This window comes from Cylas formicarius, unplaced genomic scaffold (assembly GCF_029955315.1).
Source record: "Cylas formicarius isolate icCylForm1 unplaced genomic scaffold, icCylForm1.1 PGA_scaffold_1__22_contigs__length_36826433, whole genome shotgun sequence".
NCBI lineage: Eukaryota > Metazoa > Arthropoda > Insecta > Coleoptera > Brentidae > Cylas > Cylas formicarius.
In genome coordinates, this window is record NW_026844264.1 from 11,987,895 (window position 1) to 12,009,357 (window position 21,463).

Consider the following 21,463-nt stretch of genomic DNA (forward strand, 5'->3'; position numbering starts at 1 on the left):
GAACGTGTTGCATACTATACTTTTTCTACGACCGTTAGTTTTTGGGCACATTTTCGCAAAACAACACAAATACATTCACTGACATGACCATCAGAATTGACAAACGTCAAAATTCAAAGCGTGGAAAATTTATCCGAAAACATCCGATTGCTCTCAAATTTTTGCTTGCTATAAGATGTAAAATACATAATTACCCACCGATCTAGCGTGTGGGAAGCGTCACTTTACCACGTCAGTTTCGTTTCCCATGAATCCAAGCCATTTCGGACATTTCCGGGATTTTACCGCAAGGATTTGGGAGCAATCGGATGTTTCCGGAGATATTTCCCACTTTTTGACGTTTGTCAATTCTAACCGTCAGTGAATGTATTCCTGTTGTTTTGCGAAAATGTACCAAAAAACTAACGGTCGTAGAAAAAGAATAGTATGCAACACGTTCGGTAAACTTTTTAACTCACTCGTTTATAAAAAACTCGCTCCGCTCGTGTCGAATAAACTCGTGAGTCAAATGCCGTTTACCGCACTTGTTGCATAATATACTATTAATATAATTTGCTAAATGCGTTTTGGACACTTACCTCTTACTCGATAAGAGTGACTTTGTTCTGTTAGAGATTTCAATTGTATTAATTGCACTGGTCCACAAGTAGTATGTACAGTATATTTTATCCGCCCTTTAGCAATAGGTGATACAAACAATGAAAATAAGATTTGTTGCGTAAATATGGCGAACAATGGCTATTAACGATATAGAACACCCTGTATAGTTCCAAAAGAGTACGTTGTGTGCGGTGTTATGCGTTTATTTATTTAAGGATTAAATTTATTAGGCAATAAGCATTGTAGCTAGAAGCTCTTGAAATTTAATTATTCTATAAATACAAATATTCGTACGAAACATTTTAAAATAAATTGAAGTTTGTATAAAATTTTTCATAACTTTGAATATATAAATATAAATATTGCCCGATGCCTGATGAAATTGTTTCTTCTTCACTTTATTACGAATCCCCCTTATAGAGCCGCTATGTCGCAACCCATCCTTGTAGGATAAAAGTTTACTTTCATAGGATGAAGTATTGGTTAAGGCGCGTGTCTGCGGTATAAGGTTAAAAGCTTATCGAGACAAATCAGTCAGACACTTTTAATCAGTTTAATGGTTGCGTACACCGAAATTACGTCAAAGACAATCGACTTATTTACAAAATTTGCGCCAGTGAGTTAAAGCGGAGATGCAATCTTCATGGAGAGGAATGCGGGTCGAAAAAATAATACGTTCTTTTTATTCAAACGTATGCGCAATGCCCGTTTCCAGAGTAAAATGTAAACGCTCTAGACAGACTACCCTACCATACAGATTATTTTAATAGTATTAAAAATGACAGCATCGAATAAAATATTTTATTTTTGTAAAAAAACTGATAATATTACCTTATCATATGATGATTGCTCAGTAACCGATGTGTTCCTTATGATAAGAAAATCGGTCGCACAAAACAAAATATAAATAGATTGGTACTTTTGCCATTGTTTATTATTTATGTGCGTATAATTGTAGGCTATCTTTTCATTTCTTACTTGTTAATTCGTTTGGAGATATTGTTTTGTTCATAGCTGGGGAAATTTATTTTGTTATATTTATTATAGTAGGAGTTTATACTTTCTAGAAAAATCTCATTTGACTTCGTCGCAGTTAAAGGTTTACTTAAAATTAAGGCGAAATATTAACGCGTAATTACAGCGTATTTACTAAGTATTTTTATAAATTTTGGCCCATTACAACTGAGCAGAACTAGCTAACTTTAATTGAGCTTGGTTCTGAGTAACCCTTATCAGGGAGTAAATTAGCAAACTTATTCATCCATAATATTTGACCTTATTATGTCAGTGTTGAAATTATAGTTTTCTATCCCAAGATGAGTACCAAATGCCGATTTTGAGTCATGGAAATTCTTTAGTCCTTTATCTTTAGTCTTCTTATGATTTTGTTTTATATGTTTCAATTATAACTCTTTTGTGGTTGAAACGCGTGCAGTTTTTATATTAACAATTAATGAGACTTTGACTTGTAAGTTTCTTCATAAAATCCTTACTTTTGCGAAATCAGATATCTTTTTGAGTATGTACAATTTGTTTTAATTTTTTTAGTTTCGCAACAGAGGGGTCATTATATTTAGTCCTAGATAATATGCTTGCTTTTAAACAACACTGTATATTTAAATACCCCTACTACGGAAAAAATAAAAAACTAACCAACAAAAGAATATTTAGCAGGTTTTAAGCTTCATTGAAGGCGCCCTTAACCATATTATTTGCATTCCGACCCGATAGGCACAAGGACGGTGTATACCTAATGTTGTTGTCTGTATACGTGAAGGAAGCGTTTTTTTTTATCTCACCAACCTCTAAATGCGGTTACTGATAACATAAATAAAGGTGAAGTTGTTTCCGCACTATTTTACCAGCGGTATAAAAAAATGGCCGAAATCGTCTAAATAATTACACCGTTATGTAATTTTGCATTGGAGAGTAACACGCCCCGCTGTCGTTATAAATCGCCACGTTATCATTATCGTCGGTTTTTGCATGAGGTAATGATATTCCGGCGTCGACGTTCTATATTTCTGTGCCGTGTGAAACGTCGCGAGCCACAAAAATTTTCCTCCCGTATAGCTCCCCGTGTCGCCTTCCCGATCCGTCTGGTACATTATTAATTGAAATTTATATTAATTACATCCTCCCGCTGTTATTCGCGATAATTATATTTCTGATTTATGAATTTTTCGGCAAACTCAATTTTTCTGCGATTATTTTTATTGCCGCAATTATGATTATTGTTATTTATAACTTAATATTCACTATATTTGGACAGTTCCTATAGCAGTGATAATATGCGTTAAAACATATAAACAACTAATTATCGCGAATTTAGAACTAGCCTTTTTGGCGATTTTTGAATCTTAATGCCTGGAGCTTTATGCCGCCAATGTCGATTTTCTGAGGTAAATTTTATTTAATGGGAGACGGGTAGTAATATCACACAATGTTAATTCATTCTAATGACAGATTACTGTAATAAGAGATTGTCTTTATATTATTTCTCAAATTTTCTACCCATTTGGGAGTTTGAGGATAAATCGTTTGCTAGAGAGTCCTTTGAACTACATAGATCTTGCGCATTTACTAAAAATTAATTAATTTGAACAATTAATAGGTATGTTTTTAAAATAGTAAATCGTAGATAAATTCTTGTGTTGCATATGTTTGCAGTTCTGTAGGGAAAAGAAACCTCATTTTGTGATAATTATATATTATAAATGGTCGAACCTACTAGAAACAAGGTCATGGTACATTTGTGTATAGGGTGGGCCGTTTATCTTGGGATACAACCATATCTGAGAAACTATAGGGGATGGAGCCAAAAGTTAAATACAAAAGTTAATTGAGGTATTACAAACCTTCAATTTATTTTAATTTGGCATATACAGTAGTAAAAAAGATACGCATACAAGCGAATGAATTAAATTTATAAACGATAAATAAATAAATCAATAATGTGTCAAAAAATATTGGAATTATGACAGTAATCAACAACAAAACACGGGTCCAAAAGAGGCGCCGTCGTAGCCAACTTACACTAACTGAACTTATATGGTAACAGCATATAATTTGAGACAGACAAATGCTTAAAATGAAACATTTCAGAAAGTAAAAATATTAATTTTTAATGCTAAATATGACACAATTATAAAAACAAATAATTTCCATTAAAAAAAAAGTTTTTTTGCCAGTTTTTTAAATTTCATTTTTAATTTTATTTTCCGCGTACCCTGTGTTAATATGCAGCGAAATTTCTTATGAAATCCGTTATCCGAATGAAGAAATTGCCAGATATTTTACGTCGTGGAAACGTCATTTCTCGCATAAAAAGTTAAAAATGTGAAAAGGGGATAGACTTAAGTATAGGACACAAAATATGTCTAGAATTTTGTATAAAACTAAAAAACGAAGTAATATACTAGGTGTTCCATTTAAAATAAGAAAGTTGATATTCTCCCACGAACACCCTGTACATAACAAATTAAAATAAATTGAAGGTTTGTATTACGTCAATTAACTTTTGGCTCCATGTCCTATGGTCTGAGTATCCCAAGATAAACGGCCCACCCTATACATTAAAAACATATTATTTTTATAATATTTTATTGTATAAGTTATAACTAAAGTTAAATAACATATTTTCAGATAATAGCGAACTTTTTTTAATTTCATTTTATTATATGGATGGAGTATATTTGTTCGTATCATTTAAAAATTAAAAAATAAATCGGAATTTTGGTATTCCCTACCTATCGATTGAGTTGTTACACAAATTAAAAATAAATGGCCTTTTTCAATAATATTTTAGCATATGTGTTAAACGTCTATATCTAAGTTAATAATAATAATAATAATTTGAAGTCTTTTTAAATAATAGTCGCGAAAAAATTCATTCTGCTATTTTCTGACCAACAAAAATGAAATTAATAAAACAAAATAAAAACTCGAAATAATGTCGTCGCCATCTTTGGACATATTTTTAGGATTTTTGCCATTATTAAATACACACATTCGTGCTCTTAGCAAAATATCTATAAATTGGCTGTTAAAACTCCAACATTATATACAAAATATCAAAAATAATTAATAGTCATTTTCATATGATAACATACCATAACATACAGGTGGAAAAGCAAGCAGCTGCAATCTTAATATTATTAATATTAATATTTACTTATAACTTCGGCGATAGTTTGTTATTCAAAGCACACTTGGATTTTTAAAATTTCGAATTCATCATTTGAAAGAGCATTGATTATTATTGATATTTTGAATGTAATGTTGGCGTAACTTTATATATATTTTGCTAAAAGAACGAGCAATTAGCATTTAATAATTGCAGATTTATTTTACTGATATTATAGGCTAGGTTGGCCGTCTTTAGTAATCAGTTTTTTCACCCTATGTCTTTTCTACAATTACTTTTCGACGTAGGAGCGATTGCCTTTCTTAATTGGCCACGCAAATTACTTTTACTTCTTAAAAATATTTAAAGATAATATTGTTGTATCATAAAATCATTTCCAATCACCCCATCACCATTTTTGTTCTGCATATTAAAATATAACTGACAGTATGGTGCCGGATATTCTGCAGATTTGTCGCCGTAGATCTTACCTGTGAGGTGAGGATGATTGCAGCAGGTTATTCCGCGCCAAACAAAACTAATCAGCGACAAACCTTTGCCACGTTTTGGAGTGTTTAATAATTTAAGTGCGAAGTGCAAAAATCCCAAACTCACCAACGTATTACACTTAAATGCTCAAACACGGCGTCAGAATACTGATTGATAAGAATTTAGGAAATTATTGGCGCCTTCGATATATTATTTCCAGGGAAATTAATACTTAAAAAGGCTATTTTTGTTGGAAAACTATTTTCAATTTTGTATTTTGTATATAAGTTTTTATTATTCTTCTTATTATTAATTAATTCATAAATGGCGTCATTCCAAAAAGGCAATTTGTTCAATGATTTTTCGAAAAGAAAAATATTTGCGTTTGTATACAATGCTTATAATTATTTAATGTATTTCCCTCATTGTCGCTTCTATATCCAGATTTGCATAATTTGCTAAAGGCTTGCAAAAACTTGGGTCCCACAGAATTCATTCAGTTTGAAAGCGCATTCATAAGTACATACCCTGTTGCTATACGCGTTTTTATTGTGAAGTGTGAATGCTAATCAGTTATGCCAGGCACGAGTGTACGACAAGGTAGGCCTTTTGAACGGCCATTTTATCTTGGTTTTACTGTCCCTTTACAAGTATCAAGTTATCACTTATCGATGTTTGTTCACTGTGTGTCTGTATTCATAAATTAAATACTTACAAAGCCATCGTTACATGGGGTGAAACACTATATATATACATGCGAATGAGTACATACGCGGCACATGATTTATTACGTTTTTTATGGTTTTTCTAGATAGGCGAAAAATAAAATATAGATTTTATTTGAACGTGGCAAATATTTGAGAAATAAGTCAGAATTTCTGAAAAATAAAAATGATATAAGAATCTCGTAAGGATTAAGGCCAATCGAAATATCGGATATTAAGCTTGATTCATAAAAAAATGGATAACCTTCAAACTGGAGGCATTAGACACCAAAATATCATGAGCCCAACATGGCAAGGATACAGGGCGATAAATGTTAAATTTTTTTCTGAATTCTTTCATTAATTGCGAAAATTTTAATAATACATTTAATAATAAAAATTTGCAGTTTTAGGTTTTTTGACATAACAATTACGAATTTGAAACTTATTTAGACGGTGCTCTTAGCGACCTCTAGTTTCACCATATTATTTAGATAAATCGAATCATATATTTATATCTGTCAAGTTCTGGTTGGAACACTATGAAAAGACGAAAAATTTGTGAATTTTTCATAGGAAGCGTACTTTTCTTTATGCCGTCTAGTCGGTTTTTGATTTAATTGCATTTGCCAATTTCGCCGTATTTTTTCTGTGTTTTTTTTTATAAATACTTAAAGCGTGGTAAAGTGTCTGGAGCAATAAACAACTATATTTAACAACAGCAATTTTGATAATAGTAATAAAAAAAAAACACTTGAAGTAAAATGTTGAAATATCAGAATATCTGTGTATCTGATGTTTTCTTTCGCAAGGTACCTTAACAGAAACTTATTTCAGAAATTATGAAATATGTATTGGAAATTGTAAATAGAACAAACCATGTTGAATTGATAAAAAACACCCTGTTCTCAATATAAATTTGGATAAGCAATTAAAACGAATCAAAATTTTTTAGCTAACGATTAAACTAATCAAGAAATCTAAGAAACTATCAGGATTAAATATTCCAGAAATCTGAAAATGAATGGGGTGTTAAATTTAAAATAAAGAAATTAGGTGCATCGCAATTAAGCAAACAACTTTCGTATAAATTTTTTTCGGTAAAATAAACCTTTATGGAGATATAAAAGAATTCCGCAATAGTGAACTACTCTGTATTTTTCAGACAACTCTAAGTATATATGCATATTCATATGTTTCTAGTAATTTGTACATATTTTTCCCGTGGCGGTTTGTTGATGTGGGGGGGGGGGAACCACTTTCTGCATTTAATGATGCATAATAAAGTAAAAATGTCAGATACCAAGCTCCTTATAAATTGTATATTGGCGTCGACTTTATATTTAGTCATCTCACAAAAATAAACGTTACTACCTACGATGAATAAGAATTTGCGCGATTTTCGAATCGAAACGACGAGACGAACATGACTTGCCTCGTAATGCGCCTTTAATTCTTCAGGTACACAAGATATATTGATTTAATTATTCCACGCGGAGTAAACAATTAAATTTAGAAGCACCGCGACGTATTTGAGTTCACAAATCTCCAGAGCCGCACGTAGATGGAAAAACGGTGAATATTTGTTGTCGCACCGTATAGAGAAAAATCGTAATTTTCAAGAAACGTTGGTACATATACAAGGCCGCTTTATTCAAAGTGCATTTTAGAATATCGGGGCAAGTCCTTAAAACAATACAAGTTATTATATAAACTCATTATAAAAGGCACGCATTTGCATATAAAACTGGCTTCTGTTCGTTCCTTTTTCTTTATATATCAACTGTGTCGGCGTATTTGACCGCGCCATATCCTTTAATGTTAATAATACCCATAACGTACATTAGATTAGAAAGTTTTATAAACGACACTTTAGCCACGAGCTTGTAAATTAATTAACGAACGACCGAGGAAATTTATATACGTGTTGCATGTTATACTCTTTCTACGAGCATTAATGTTTGTGGCGTGACGATCAGAACTGAAAAATGTCAACACACCATCAGTGTTTCGCTTCTAACCCGTGATTAAAGTATCGGAAGCTCTCGAAGCGGCTCGCGGCAGTATTTAATGTGGATTTTGGTTAGTTTTGGTTAGTTAGTTTGTTTATTAAATTGTAATTTGGGCTTTGACTAGACCGCAGTGTTAGACTTTTAATAATAAAAAGAGTACAAACATTATGGAAGATGACAAAGACTAAATTAAAATGCAGCCAGGACACACGGTATATACTTAACCTTGGTAAAACTTAGTCGTATTAGCCGTATTCCATAGTGGTACTATTGCATTCTAACATCCCAACAGACGTTTATTCTGCATTAAATAGGTCTCCTGAGATGGACCGTAACGAATATTTGCAGAGACTTGAAATTTTTACTTGAAACGTCAATCGATCATTTTAAATTTGATTAGTCCGTGTTTTCGAATAAGTAGAAGCGTGTATTTTAACATCAGGTGATATGTATCTTTCTTAAAAAGTTAATTTAAATTGCAATATATTCGTATATATTACAGAGGTATTATTTGACTGTGATCCTTCCAGTAAGTACGTATTTATGTATGATTCTCGAGCTTTGACCCTGAATAGTTCAAAGGATAAAGATAAGTACTCTACTTTATATTACAGGTAAGTTTGAAAATAATCATTTTTGTCTTGTGTTCCTGTCGATTAACAACATTCTTCTTGTATTTTTGTGTCTTCTACACAGTTCTTCGACACACTATAACATTCGCGGTAGATAAAGGTACGTCATAAGAATACATATAAATATTTATTAGAATCTTAAAATTAAACATTTTTTGAAGGTTCCTGTTTTTTAACGCCTTAAAAAATGGAGACCTGTTAGATAAAGACATGGAAAACAACGCAGAATTTGAAGACGAAGTTTAGATGGTAGTCGAACCTAATGACAATTTAGAAGACGAACAATCTCAGCAAATAATAAAACGCATTTATTTGTCTTCGGATGCTAAACAAATTGTTTTGGATGTTTACAATTTTATAAGAAATTCAGAGTGAGAAGTAGGAGCAGCAATAAAAACAAGTGACTTAGAACGTAATAAATTGTTACTTTGTACTAATTTTTTTATGTACATATTTCAAGAATTGCTCTGCGAAAACATTGAAAACATTCTTATATCTCGTTTGTTAGTGTAGGTAGATAAGTTTCTAGGACGGTCCTGGAATAGTTACGGGTGAGGGTCTGCTCAGCGAGGCAACAATAGGCAAAGTTAATCATAGGTTCGGTTGTAAAAGCACTATATTTCTGGTCGAAGTATACCTATGATAATTGGTTGACCTACTTGCGCCTTAGTTGTTAAAATGGAAATTATAGTTACTTTCCGGAAGTCATTGCCAAAGTTATTTCCTGAAAATAGCTAGCGGTTCTGAATTTCTTGAAAAAATGGTATCATTCATTGGCTTATTTTAAATAAAAAGCACTTTCAGAAAGATATGCTGAAGAGGGAGTTACTGAATATTGTGAATTTGAATAATCCCGTTTGTACGAAATTTGTTGTCGATGAAATCGCATAGAATTAATGGGGCACCTTGAAACTCTCTTGCATGATAGAATAAAGACAGTGGATTGTAAAAAATGGAGTACGTGCGACGAAGATGTGATTGAAGTAGAAGAAGTTATATAGATATATAATTATATAGTTATATTTTTGTTCTAATAAATATAATAATAATTTGTTTCTTAGAATAATAAATAAATAAAATAAAAAACACATTAATTCTATTCAGCAAACCCGTCTTTCCGTTGCAACGATTTGAGTGGTTTAGGTCTTAAAAACCCAAATATGGAGTTTATCGGAACCTATAATTTTTACGATATAATAATAATAATAATAATCTTCAAGATGTCCACCCTACCCTGCCCATCTGTCATCATGAAACGAAATATAAAATAAACTGCATACTTACGTACTCAGCATATATATTATTTTTACGTGAAATCCTTTAATTTATTAACTGTAATATTGTTATTTCGAAATTCTAATGAAATGCCACTCGACGTATCTTAAGTACCTTGGCTAAAAATAATATAATAATTTATTGCGGAAAAACACACTGATATCGAGCAAATCGTCTCAATATTATGAGCACGTTCCTCATCGACTTTCGGTCATCCAAAACATTTAAAAAAAGTCAAACGGAAATGATATAGTCATTCACCTAAACACGCTGAACAAATACATCTTTCTTCTTTTTGCCTTTTATAATTTTTTCTGATTGATTTCTTAATATTTTGCTGTTAAATTATTAACTTACTTCTCTCTTGGTTTTTTAACTTTTTCACTGTCCGTGAATTTGTTTTATTATTTTTTTCTTTCTCTGCACATGTGAAGTATTTTCCCCAATTTCTTTTTTTCTTTTCTATGTAAATTAAAAAGTTCGGCACTAATTTCAACAATATAATTACAATCCTGAAGGGAAAATTTATTTTACGCACTACTTTACGATAAACTTTCTTAATTGCTTAAGAAAGTTTGAGTTTATAAACTATAAAACATTTAAGGGAAAAAAAAAGAAACGCCGACGTTGTGAAGATGCGATAGAAGAAGACCGAACAAAAACTTACCATCGAAAAGTCGCGACCGCAGAGTCCGAACCACGTCAGATTCTCACACGAATTCATCGCATAACTTTCAGGATTCCCGCGCCAGTTCAGTTTCCTGATGGGAAGTATTTCCACGGTTCTACATTTCGTCACAGGCGCTGATCACCTTCCGGCTCAACCCCCGTACGGTATAGGTCAGTTCGCGTATCACTACGTATGTACGTCCGGATATCAACAATAAGTTTTACGTATTATACTCTACTTTTTGTGTGTCGGACTAAATTCATAATGGCTGTAAATAATTTGTTGTTTACTTTCGGGCGGTATAGGATATCCGCTGGAAACGGATGCAGAGTGAAATGAGCGTGTTATTTCGTTAATTAATAACTATGCACAATAAGCCGCAGTGTGTACCAGATAATTGAATGAAACCGATGCAGCAGGAATTGGGAAAATAAAAACTGCGCCCGAATTTTGGTTGTTGACGTGGACACTAGCAAAATTTCGACAATTTGCTACTCGGAAATCTACAAAAAATTATGCAAGAAAGATTGTTTTTTAACTTGGCGTTTCTTCATAAAGCGCTAAAGCTTTATGAAGGAGTTCCAACTGGGAGGATTTTTGAAGAATTGCAGAAGAATTTGGAAAAATTCAAATGAACTCCAAATGCAAAAATAAAAGTTTACATCTAAACTTTCACGACCATACAAAAGTCTCCGATTGTGTCGGTTTAGAAGACGTATTAAAACTACTAAGAAAAGAAAGCCAGCCCAGCAGAATGATGAAGATAATTAAAGACATTCACACTGCTGTTAGTGTCTGACACGTAGCTTTAAAACAGTGGCGGAAATCTTCGATGTGCAGGTATCGACATCTAATTAGAAATAACAAGGTAACCCAGACTATGGAAAATAGAAACAAAGACATGAGATTGGACGAGAAAGTATACTATAGAAGTATAAGTCATGTGTAAAAAAGGATACTTAGAACAACAGAAAAGAGAACATTGAGATTAATAGCGGGGAAAAACGTGGGAGACAGATCTAAAAGAAAGTGTATGGAATCAGCCAAATAAAGCAGCCTATGTATGAGGTTTTTTGAAGGACGTTATTTGGAGAAACAAATATATGAGATAGATACTAACATTCTTAATAGAAACGAGAGCCGACACAGCAGAAGCAAAAACGATACTTAAAACAACAGAAAAACATTGAGATCAATATCGGGGAAAACATTAGAAGACCGAATCCCGAACAATTAAATAAGAAACCTCTGTAAGGTAAAGTAAGGTATGTCTTACGGCGGGCAATACAGAGAAGATGAAACCACCAGCATGTAACACGAATGGACTGCGATAGACTAGCCCGAACAGCCAGGGACTTAATACCAGACCTCCAGGAAGACCCTTTAAAAGGTGGCAGTTCACATCAGAAATACGTCTACAGCTTTACAAAAAAATAGATCAAACAAGAACAATTCGGAATATTACAAGAAGAAGAAAACACTTATTATTATTAACTAATATAAAATTTCTGCATGATTTTAACATTATAAAGCCAAATTACAATATCACTAGCTGAAAAAGTCATATATTTTAAATCTTGACTCATTCTTGAAGTAAATTTATTGTTGCAGTGCACTTTTTTCAATTGAAGGTCTTTCAATACTTTTGCCATAGTTAGTGATCCTTAAAAAGTAATTCAAAGGCAGGGAAATATTTATTCGATGTTCTCCAGAAACGTCCATTTTTTTCAAGTCAGCATCTGCGAACTGTGACGGAATAATGTCAAATTATTATTAAATCCATACATCATTTGATATTTCTAGAGACACTCGACGTCTGGTCCACCGATAAGTTTAATTAATTGACTAATAGAGATAAGTTAATTAGCCATGAAGAGTAAACAAATAATATTATGTTCTTCCTATATAATCGTCCGAAAAGTCGTATTATGGCCCAGTAAATGCGGTTTTACTTTCCCAAAGAAAAAAACTGTAGGCCGTTTCTTTAAACTTGAATTATTAGCATAACCGATAGCGAGAAAGTATTTTCCGAGTACATGAAAGCAGTTCTTTAACGCTTTCAGGAACATGTTTTTTAGCCACGGGGATTGCAAAAAAGAACAGTGGACTCGGCAGTGAAAAAGGATATTCTTGTCATCTGTCTCCTGAGTGCTTCGTCAACTGCAGAAACTACCGGATTTAATAAATGATGATTGACCCAAATATGGTTTATCCCCATATTGATGGTAGTAGGTACAGGGTATGGGCCAAAATGGCCTATACTACTATATATAACAACTACATAACAATGTTTTTATCTTTTTGAAATTGCTACCATAAAAATTATATCTTTTTTTTATTGAAAAGAGTTGGCATTATCAAATTCATAGTAATGAGAGCGGATTTTTCCTATAGGAAGAAAATGCTACTAGGAAAAATGTACCAAAATTTACGGACAAGAAGTATTTCTTTGGTGTTATTTTAGTCTATTTATCAAATAATCGTAATTATTTTACTGTCACTTCTACTAAATAATCTTTTGTTTTATTTTTTTAACGTTAATTTTTTTGGTTATATTGTAGTCGTGATATTGTGGCTTGTATTGATTGATAAATAAACTTATTATTATTATTATTATCACAACATTTATTGTCGCTCAAAAAGTCGCCAGATTGGCAAAGTGTAGAAACAAAATTTTTGTAATGCATCAATATTTTTGTAATTAAAAATACACTCACTATATAAAACTAATATTTCCATTTTTTTTTTATAAAAATAAAATTAGAAGGTAAGGAAATATTGTACTAGCAAATACCTACGTTAACAAGGGTAATTTTAAATTTGTCCTTTCACCATTTTTATATTTTATATGTGAACCGTATTATTATCAGTTTTTATTATCTCGTCGATTTTATTAAAATATTGTATTTATTTCTTAATTTTAAGAAAATACAATTATAGAAATATAACCAGATTTTGATGATCGATATAGCCTGTTAAAAGGTTGTTCACTCGCCAAGTAATTGCATTATCGATGGATTTGCTGGCGACCCAGCTTCGTTTCGCAGGATATCCTTATTTAGGCGGCTCGGTGTCGGCCGGTGCAGTGTCGAATTCCTGCGTAAAACGCGAAAACCACAAGGGAAACAAATACTTAAGCGGGAATGCAGGTCCGACGTATGGGGGGTTCCTTAATGATACCGCCAAATTACGCTGCCTCGATGTCATCGCGAAAGTCACCGATAAAGGTTCACGTTTTGGTTAGACGGCACAGGTGGAACGATGTTAAAATACGCTGGGTTCTCTTATTAGCATTCGCGTGGCGAGTTTTTCGCTTCCTTGAGACGGTTCTCTCGATATTTTCAATTATTTTATTACCGTATTTCCCGACGCTTGCGTGCGGGTCGATGTCTTTGACATCTAAATCGTTAGTCGACGAATACCGACGCTAGGAATTGTTCACTTTGATGTCTCGAAGGTTTCGAAATGGCACAATTAACCTTACAGTAGAGACAAGCATTTTGACTAACGGGTACTTCGAAGAAATCGTTTCCTTCACACAACTCACCAACCGAACAATCACCGTCAGTTTATTTACTTAATGAAATAAACTGTCTGATTGAACATCGTCGTGGTATAGAGGAGATGAAAAAGGAAACTATAAATTTTCTTACGGCAACTTTGTTTCCTTCCGTAGAATTCTCAAAGTAAAGTATTCTGAGGAAAAATGGCTACAAAACTTCGCCCTAACAAGCGAAGGAAACCGAATTGAAGTGTTATTGTTAAGTTTCCAATATCATAAAAATACTAAATAAAAGTACTTCCTTCGAGATTATTTCATTGAATATTAAATTGCAAAATACTAACTTGGAAATTGTTATTGCGTATCATCCTCCTAATTTTGATTATATTAGTTAGTTAGTTAGTTAGTTAGTTAGTTATATTAGTGTCGATGGTATTTTCGGGGACGGTGATTTTAATATTGATTTACTTGATAATCAAAACACGGAGGACAAGTTTTGTAACAGCTTTACAGAGTCTTTGGGTATAAGTTATAACCCAACTTATCTACCAACTAACTAGAATCACCCTGTCTACGGCGACACTTCAAGACTATATTGTAACCATTTGTACTGATTTGGTCGTAGATAAAGGGGTAATCCATGTTGTTAGTCTGAGTGACTATCATCTTGTTTTTTGTGTACTGAATATTAGAAGCAACAGAACAACAGCATCAATTAATACCCTAAAAACCTTAATTATGGAATGGAATGGAATAATATTTTTAATTTTGAGAATGCCTCATATAAAATGGAAAGTGTAATAAAGCGTAAAAAAAGTTTTCTATTGTAGTAAACTAAACCAAGAAAATCAGAAGGAACTGTGGAGGGCACTGAAATCGTTGGATTTTGGTGAAAGTAGAAGTAGTGATTTGTTGCCACGAGTGTTGAAAATATAAACCAACACTTCATTAATCTCTTGCGGGATACTGCATTAATTGAGTATTATGGAAGAAAAAAACATGATCAAAAATTAATTTCTCTCTTAAAGGTGTTAAGGAAATCGAAATATTAAACATAATAAGTAATATTAAAACTAAAGCTTTAGTTTTTCTCTCAAAAAGCACACTGTATGAAAAGGAAGGAAAAAAGACAGAAAAAGAATCACTCGTACGATGTCCACTTAAAAAAAACTGTATTTAAAAAAACAACAAAAAAGTCACTCATATAATTGCTACATTAACTTAAAAGAAACTGTTTATATTGATATTTACATGCGTTCACTGATAATGTTTTTAAATTGCGTGGAATATTTTTAAACAAAATATAAAAATTATACGTTATAGTAGTCTGTGCTCATCATATGGAAATGCCTCCAAAAAACATTTTAAAGATTATTTACCAAAACAAGGATTATTTAAATAGAAAAACAAAAGTATTGTTGTGTGTCGTTAGTGTTATCACAACTAAATTTATTATTACTTATATTTCATCCATGTTTTTATTCAGAAAATATAAAACTGCTGTTTTGAGGCTGATATTAAAATTTTAGCGTATAAATCCCCCTCGCCAAATGGCGGGGTGGCTAAACATGTAAAATCGAAGATATTTGCACAGTGTTTACTTAGTTTCTAAGATTTTAGTTAATAAATCTCCTCCTTACTTATAATGATAGATAAAACTAGGTACAAGTTCAAATTATCGATATTGTTTAACGTTATTGTTAAGATTAAAGATTACATTATTACATTCTGTATTTTTGAGAACCAAGTCATCAACGGCAAATAATATAAATTAAACTATTTATAGTGAAGTGAAGCGACGATACCTACTCATCTCCATCTATAGGATAGGTCTGGCCTTTTGTTCCATTCTTCATTATCTTTATACTCCCAAAATAGTTGTTTTGTAATAGTGATTACGCTCAATATTTAATCTATGGAGCCTATAATGGTATATATGTATGCAAACGTATTGATATAAGTCGTTTATTGTTCTACGCGGAAAGTTAGTACTTTGAAAATATTAGTGAAATTCACTTTGGTTTTTACTCTTTAAACCTGTATTCAGCATAGCGAAAACTAACCAAAATCATAATCATTGTTCGGTTTTTTCTTGATATGTTCTAAGGTTTTATATATTAATTTTATTTTATACCAAATACTTTTATCTATTGCAGAAGGGAAGAACCAAAAAGGTAGTACACAAAATCAGTTACTTATACAACTTTACTTCACCTACATTTTAACGGATGCTGTAAATCAGAGACAACCAATATGGAGTAAATTCCGAATCAAGACAATTTATCATGTATTCGCAGGTTTACAAAATGCATTAAATATTAGGTATAGGGTGTCTCAAAGTATATCGTCTTGTAATTACTGGACAAAACGACTTATATTTGTGGCATCGTTGATTGACCCGTAATACCATGCAAACTAATTTTTTTCGTTATGTCCCCTCGAAGCTTTAAAAGAAGCCTGTCACTTACAAAACAATATCCTCAATAAGGATATTGCTAACAGTTAGTTTTTGAATGAAAGAAAAGAACGTCGTGATTTTTAGTCCCATCGTCAGGACAATAGTGAACAAGATATGATAAGAAGGAAAGTATATTTCCTTAATCAAAACCAGATAGCTCCTGCTTTGTATAAACCGAAAAGGAAGCTAGAAAAAGATAAAATCAATATAATTATAAGCCGTGACACCCTTCATAGAGTTATTTGAAAAAATTTGATTTAAATACCGTAAAATAGACAAAACATTTTATTACATTCAGGAAATTGCAAAACGTAGTTCGATACACCCGATACAGTATCCTAGGGATGGTTGGATTCCAGTTAAAACTGTCAGACAAAACCACCTTCAAATAAAGAAAAACGTATCACTGGTCAGGCCACGCTGGGTCAGGAGAGGGATTTGTTCCAAACTGCTTGTCTGTGAAGAAGTTTAAGGACTGAAGATACAAGTGTAGAACTTTTCAGTCCAATAATATTTATTTTAAATCCAGTTAAAAGAAAAGCCAAATTTTGGGAATGTTAAATTCATATGCTATTAAAAAAAGAATATTTATGTGATAGTTCAGCAGTTTAGGTGAACAGATGAATCATACTGTTTTACGTCTTCCTCCATATCATTGTATGTTCAACTCCACTGAACATTTGTGGCACCAAGTAAAATTAAATTTGAGAGCAGAACGTGTTAATCCTACTTTAAGTCAAGTGTAATAAATTTACTTAAGAATGTGATTACTAATTTTTGAGACCTGGAAAAATGCAGTTTTAGTGCCGTCTGCAGGTTGTTGAATAGTTGACGTCAAAATCCAAGACGATATAGTTTGTGACAAAGTATACTTTTATAGTTAAATGTAACATTTCAAAAAAAAAAACAATTTATGCTTATTTTTAAATAACGAATTATTGTCATTCCGCTTAATCCTGATGCGTCGAATTCGGTGGTCGAACTGAGTCAACAAGCGTGAACACCCTTATTGTATACGCTAAGCAAACAAACTAATAATATTTACTGCCGGTAATTGTTCGTAAAAAGTGTTGAAGATTGTGTGGGCCGCATGCAATATCGCAGCCAGACGTTTTCACGTTAACTTAATACTAACAAATGGGATTATTCAGGAAATCCTCTTAAACGACGCCACTTCTAAAGATGTTCACCAATTGGTACGGACGCGGAGCACGCGTGACGTGAGAAATAAAAACAAACGTTCATTTTAAATATAGGACCCGCTCATAAAAGTTTTCGTGCTTTTTTTTTCGAAAATTTCCCCTACGCTTCGGATTTTACGCTTTGGCGATCGAATTTTGTGCGAGTTGTTGTCGGTTATGGGCGAGTTCCAAGGAACAACAATTCCATTTTGATATTGTTTATTGGAATTGCAAATTTACCGAGAACCGAAGACCGGTAGAAATGTCAAAGCGGTGGTTGTCGGTTTTATAGCCTTCGGCTGACTAACTAAATATTTTATAGAAACGCATATAATGGAAAAATATATTCCATCGATCATAAAACTTCGACAAAGACAAACATGTTACGTAAATGTCCGATACCAAATATTCGCCATGATATATCACTATAAGTTGGTCAAAAATTTAACTAGAACTGGTTTTAAATTGGTATGGTTCCCAAGTAAATTATCGAACACGCAACAAAATATACAGAGGAAAATGGTAATTTTGCATGTCATGCAACTACGTAGATTCCCAAACGAGGATTTATGTGATTTAGTAAATAATGGATAATGAAATGAATTGGAAATATTTGGAAAAATTCTTATAACATGGATAACGTGTATTAGAACGGTTTTTTACACAATTAGCTATTTAATGAGTTCATTACTATAATAAATTTTTGGATCTAAGCAACACGATCATGTTAAAGCTTTGTGCGCATATTTTGAGATGTTTCTGGAAATTTGTAAATATTCGTGAGGAGGGTATATAACCGATGTTCCAATAGGGACAACTCAGGTCAATATTTCGGAAGAAGTTGGAGAATCATTTTTGCGATTATTACTTTTTTTAGTGAGCCAAAAGAATGGCTTCAACAACAAAGACCGAAAATAGTGGTCGATCACGACATGTTGTGGACACTGTTCAAATGCCCACTACGCATTTTCAATGATTTTAAAAGCTCATAAACCGATTGTGCTTTTCAAATTTGTTATTTTTTTTTATTATTATTTATTTTACAATGTAAATAAAATAAGGATTAAAGAATACGTACCGATTCATTTCACATATATATAATTGGAAACGTTTACGGGATATCGGTCGTAATAAAACACAATAAATAGAATGACACAAAACTATACATATACATATATATATATATATATATATATATATATATATATATATATATATATATATATATATATATATATATATATATATATATATATATATATATATATATATATATATATATATATATATATATATATATATATATATATATATATATATATAAATATAAATATATATATATATATATATATATATATATATATATATATATATATATATATATATATATATATATTCAATAGAAAAAATAAACTTTTGTAACAATTTTTTTAATAAAAACATATTATTAACATCAAACAATATTAATGTGACGGATGTGATTGTTTATTTTTACACAAATAATTAAATCTAGGCTCAATTTGAGTTAGTGCAGATCGTAATAAATTTTCAACGTTTATTAAAGTTGAACGGTATTTTGATTTTATGTAAATTAATGTAGAAAAGGCTGATTCGCATATGTTGTACAAAATGGTAGTAATTTGTTCATTGCCATTTCCGATAGTAGGGGATATTCTGATTTGATTTCTATCCAAAATTCATGTACAGGCACTTGAGAAGATCTGAGTCGCAAGGTAGTATCACTTGTTAATTCGGCAAATTCTTCTTGTGCTTTTAAGTTTAAAAAATTAATTTCTTCCATTTCAATTGAAAATGAATTGCAAATCCATTGTTGTGTATCGATATCATTGGGAAAATACCTATGCATGTAAACTTCCATATCCTTCAAAGGATTAACTATAATTTTTGTTATAGGAGTATCTTTTTTTGAAATATTGTTCATATCATTGATTTTATCAAAAATATCTGCCAAATAGCATAGCTTGAGAAGCCATAAATTATCGCGAAACTAATCGGCCAAATCAGAATTTTGCTCTGTTAGAAATGTAAGAACTTCATCTTTTAAAGTTAATAATCGTTTCAAACTTCGACCTCTTGATAGCCACCTAACTTCAGCATGTAGCAATAAACTGGTATAATCCGAATCCATATCAATGCACAAATTTTTCAACAATCGACTATTAAGTGCTCGACTTTTAATAAAGTTAATGATTTTGACTGCATCAAAAAACACAGTGTTTAATTCTGGTGCAATTTTTTTAACAACAAGTGCCTCTCGGTGAATCCTACAATGTGTAAATGTAATATGATCATTTCCAGCTTTAACAAATGCTGTAAAACCAAGATATTGTCCGGTCATTGCTGCAACACCACCGTCCGTGCACACACCAACACAATTTTTCCAATTTAATCCTTCTTTTTCAAAAAACTCATTTACTTTTATATATATATATATATATATATATATATATATATATATATATATATATATATATATATATATATATATATATATATATATATATATATATATATATATATATATATATATATATATATATATATATATATATATATATATATATATATATATATATATATCTTTTCCACGAGTATGACCTTCCAGAGGACGACAAAACAGTATATCTTCATGAATGCTTCCCTCATAAATATATCTTACAAAAAGTAACAACTGTGCCATTTTTGAAATGTCTGTCGACTCGTCCAGTTGTATTGCAAACTTTGAGCTGTCTTTAAGCCTCATAAGAAGCTGTTGAAATTGATCATTGCTAAGTGTTCTTTTCTTTATTTGATGTTTGCAAAAGACGCTCAAAATATTCTATTGACTTTTTTGATAACGTTGCATGTTTAGTATTCAAATGTCGTTGCAGTTTTGACGGTTTCATGCTTTCTGCAGCCAAAACTTCTTTGCAAATTAAGCACACTTCTTTCTTCGTTTCTTTCTTCATTGTTGTGAGAAGAGCATGTGAAGCCATACTGCAAATATGATTCGTCATATTTTCTTTTTTTTGTTTTGCTAGAAGTCGGATTTAAAGCACTGCAAGTTATCTTGCAAACACTGACGCCGGCGGCCAGACATCAATGTCGAACGTTCAGTTGAAAATCGAGGAGCGCGTTGTATTTATTATTTTAAATGCTACTTCCATATTTTCATTTATAGGCCCTACATAACAGTTTTGCATTGCCACTTTTTTCAAAAAATAGTTATAATAAAACTACAATAGTATTTTGTATGATTTTTATTTGTATTTATATTGGTACGTAGTGTGTATAGTAATTTTAAAATTTTATTTATAATGATTTAAAAGTATCAGATCTTTGCGACCCCTTTTCAGTAGTCTCGCGACCCCCCTGGGGGTCGCGACCCACATTTTAAGAAGCGGTGGTCTAAACCATATAGCTACTAGACATATAGAGGCCCTGCCTATGCTGACAATACGGGAAGTCACGAAGCAACTATATAAAAATTTGTTGAGAAGGTTCATTCGAAGAGCGCATGCCCGAGATTTAAAATTTGGTTTTTAACCAAAATCTGACATAGGACCCATTAAGACCCTGCGGCTTTCAACAAACAACACGGCCACTGGCATATCGTCGATGTTTAGATGCGGCATTTTTACGGCAGTATTTTCTCAAAATATGTCGAAATCTTATTAAATTTTCAGGCAAAAGAGGAGTTAAGGTCGGGAAAAGCAATGCAGAATTTTTTTTGTTCTTCAAGGCCTGTAGGTACGATGCAATTTCTACATGTATTTTTTTATGTAAGCTATTTTTTTTGTAAATCGCCATAAAG

At 31.9% G+C, this 21,463-nt stretch overlaps 1 protein-coding gene across 2 annotated transcripts in view; it reads right to left on the minus strand.

The window, feature by feature from the left end:
- The window catches only part of LOC132696309 (uncharacterized), a 54,847-nt gene that overhangs the window by 25,742 nt on the left and 7,642 nt on the right, over positions 1-21,463 (minus strand). Inside the window, exon 1 of one of the 2 annotated variants that reach the window (XM_060661059.1) lies at positions 10,506-10,729. The exons of the other annotated variant lie outside the window; for it this stretch is intronic. Coding sequence (XP_060517042.1) covers positions 10,506-10,562 — 57 coding nt within the window. The 5' untranslated portion in view covers positions 10,563-10,729. Of the gene's footprint in view, positions 1-10,505; positions 10,730-21,463 lie in introns of those variants that run through there. 2 annotated transcript variants of the gene reach the window in all.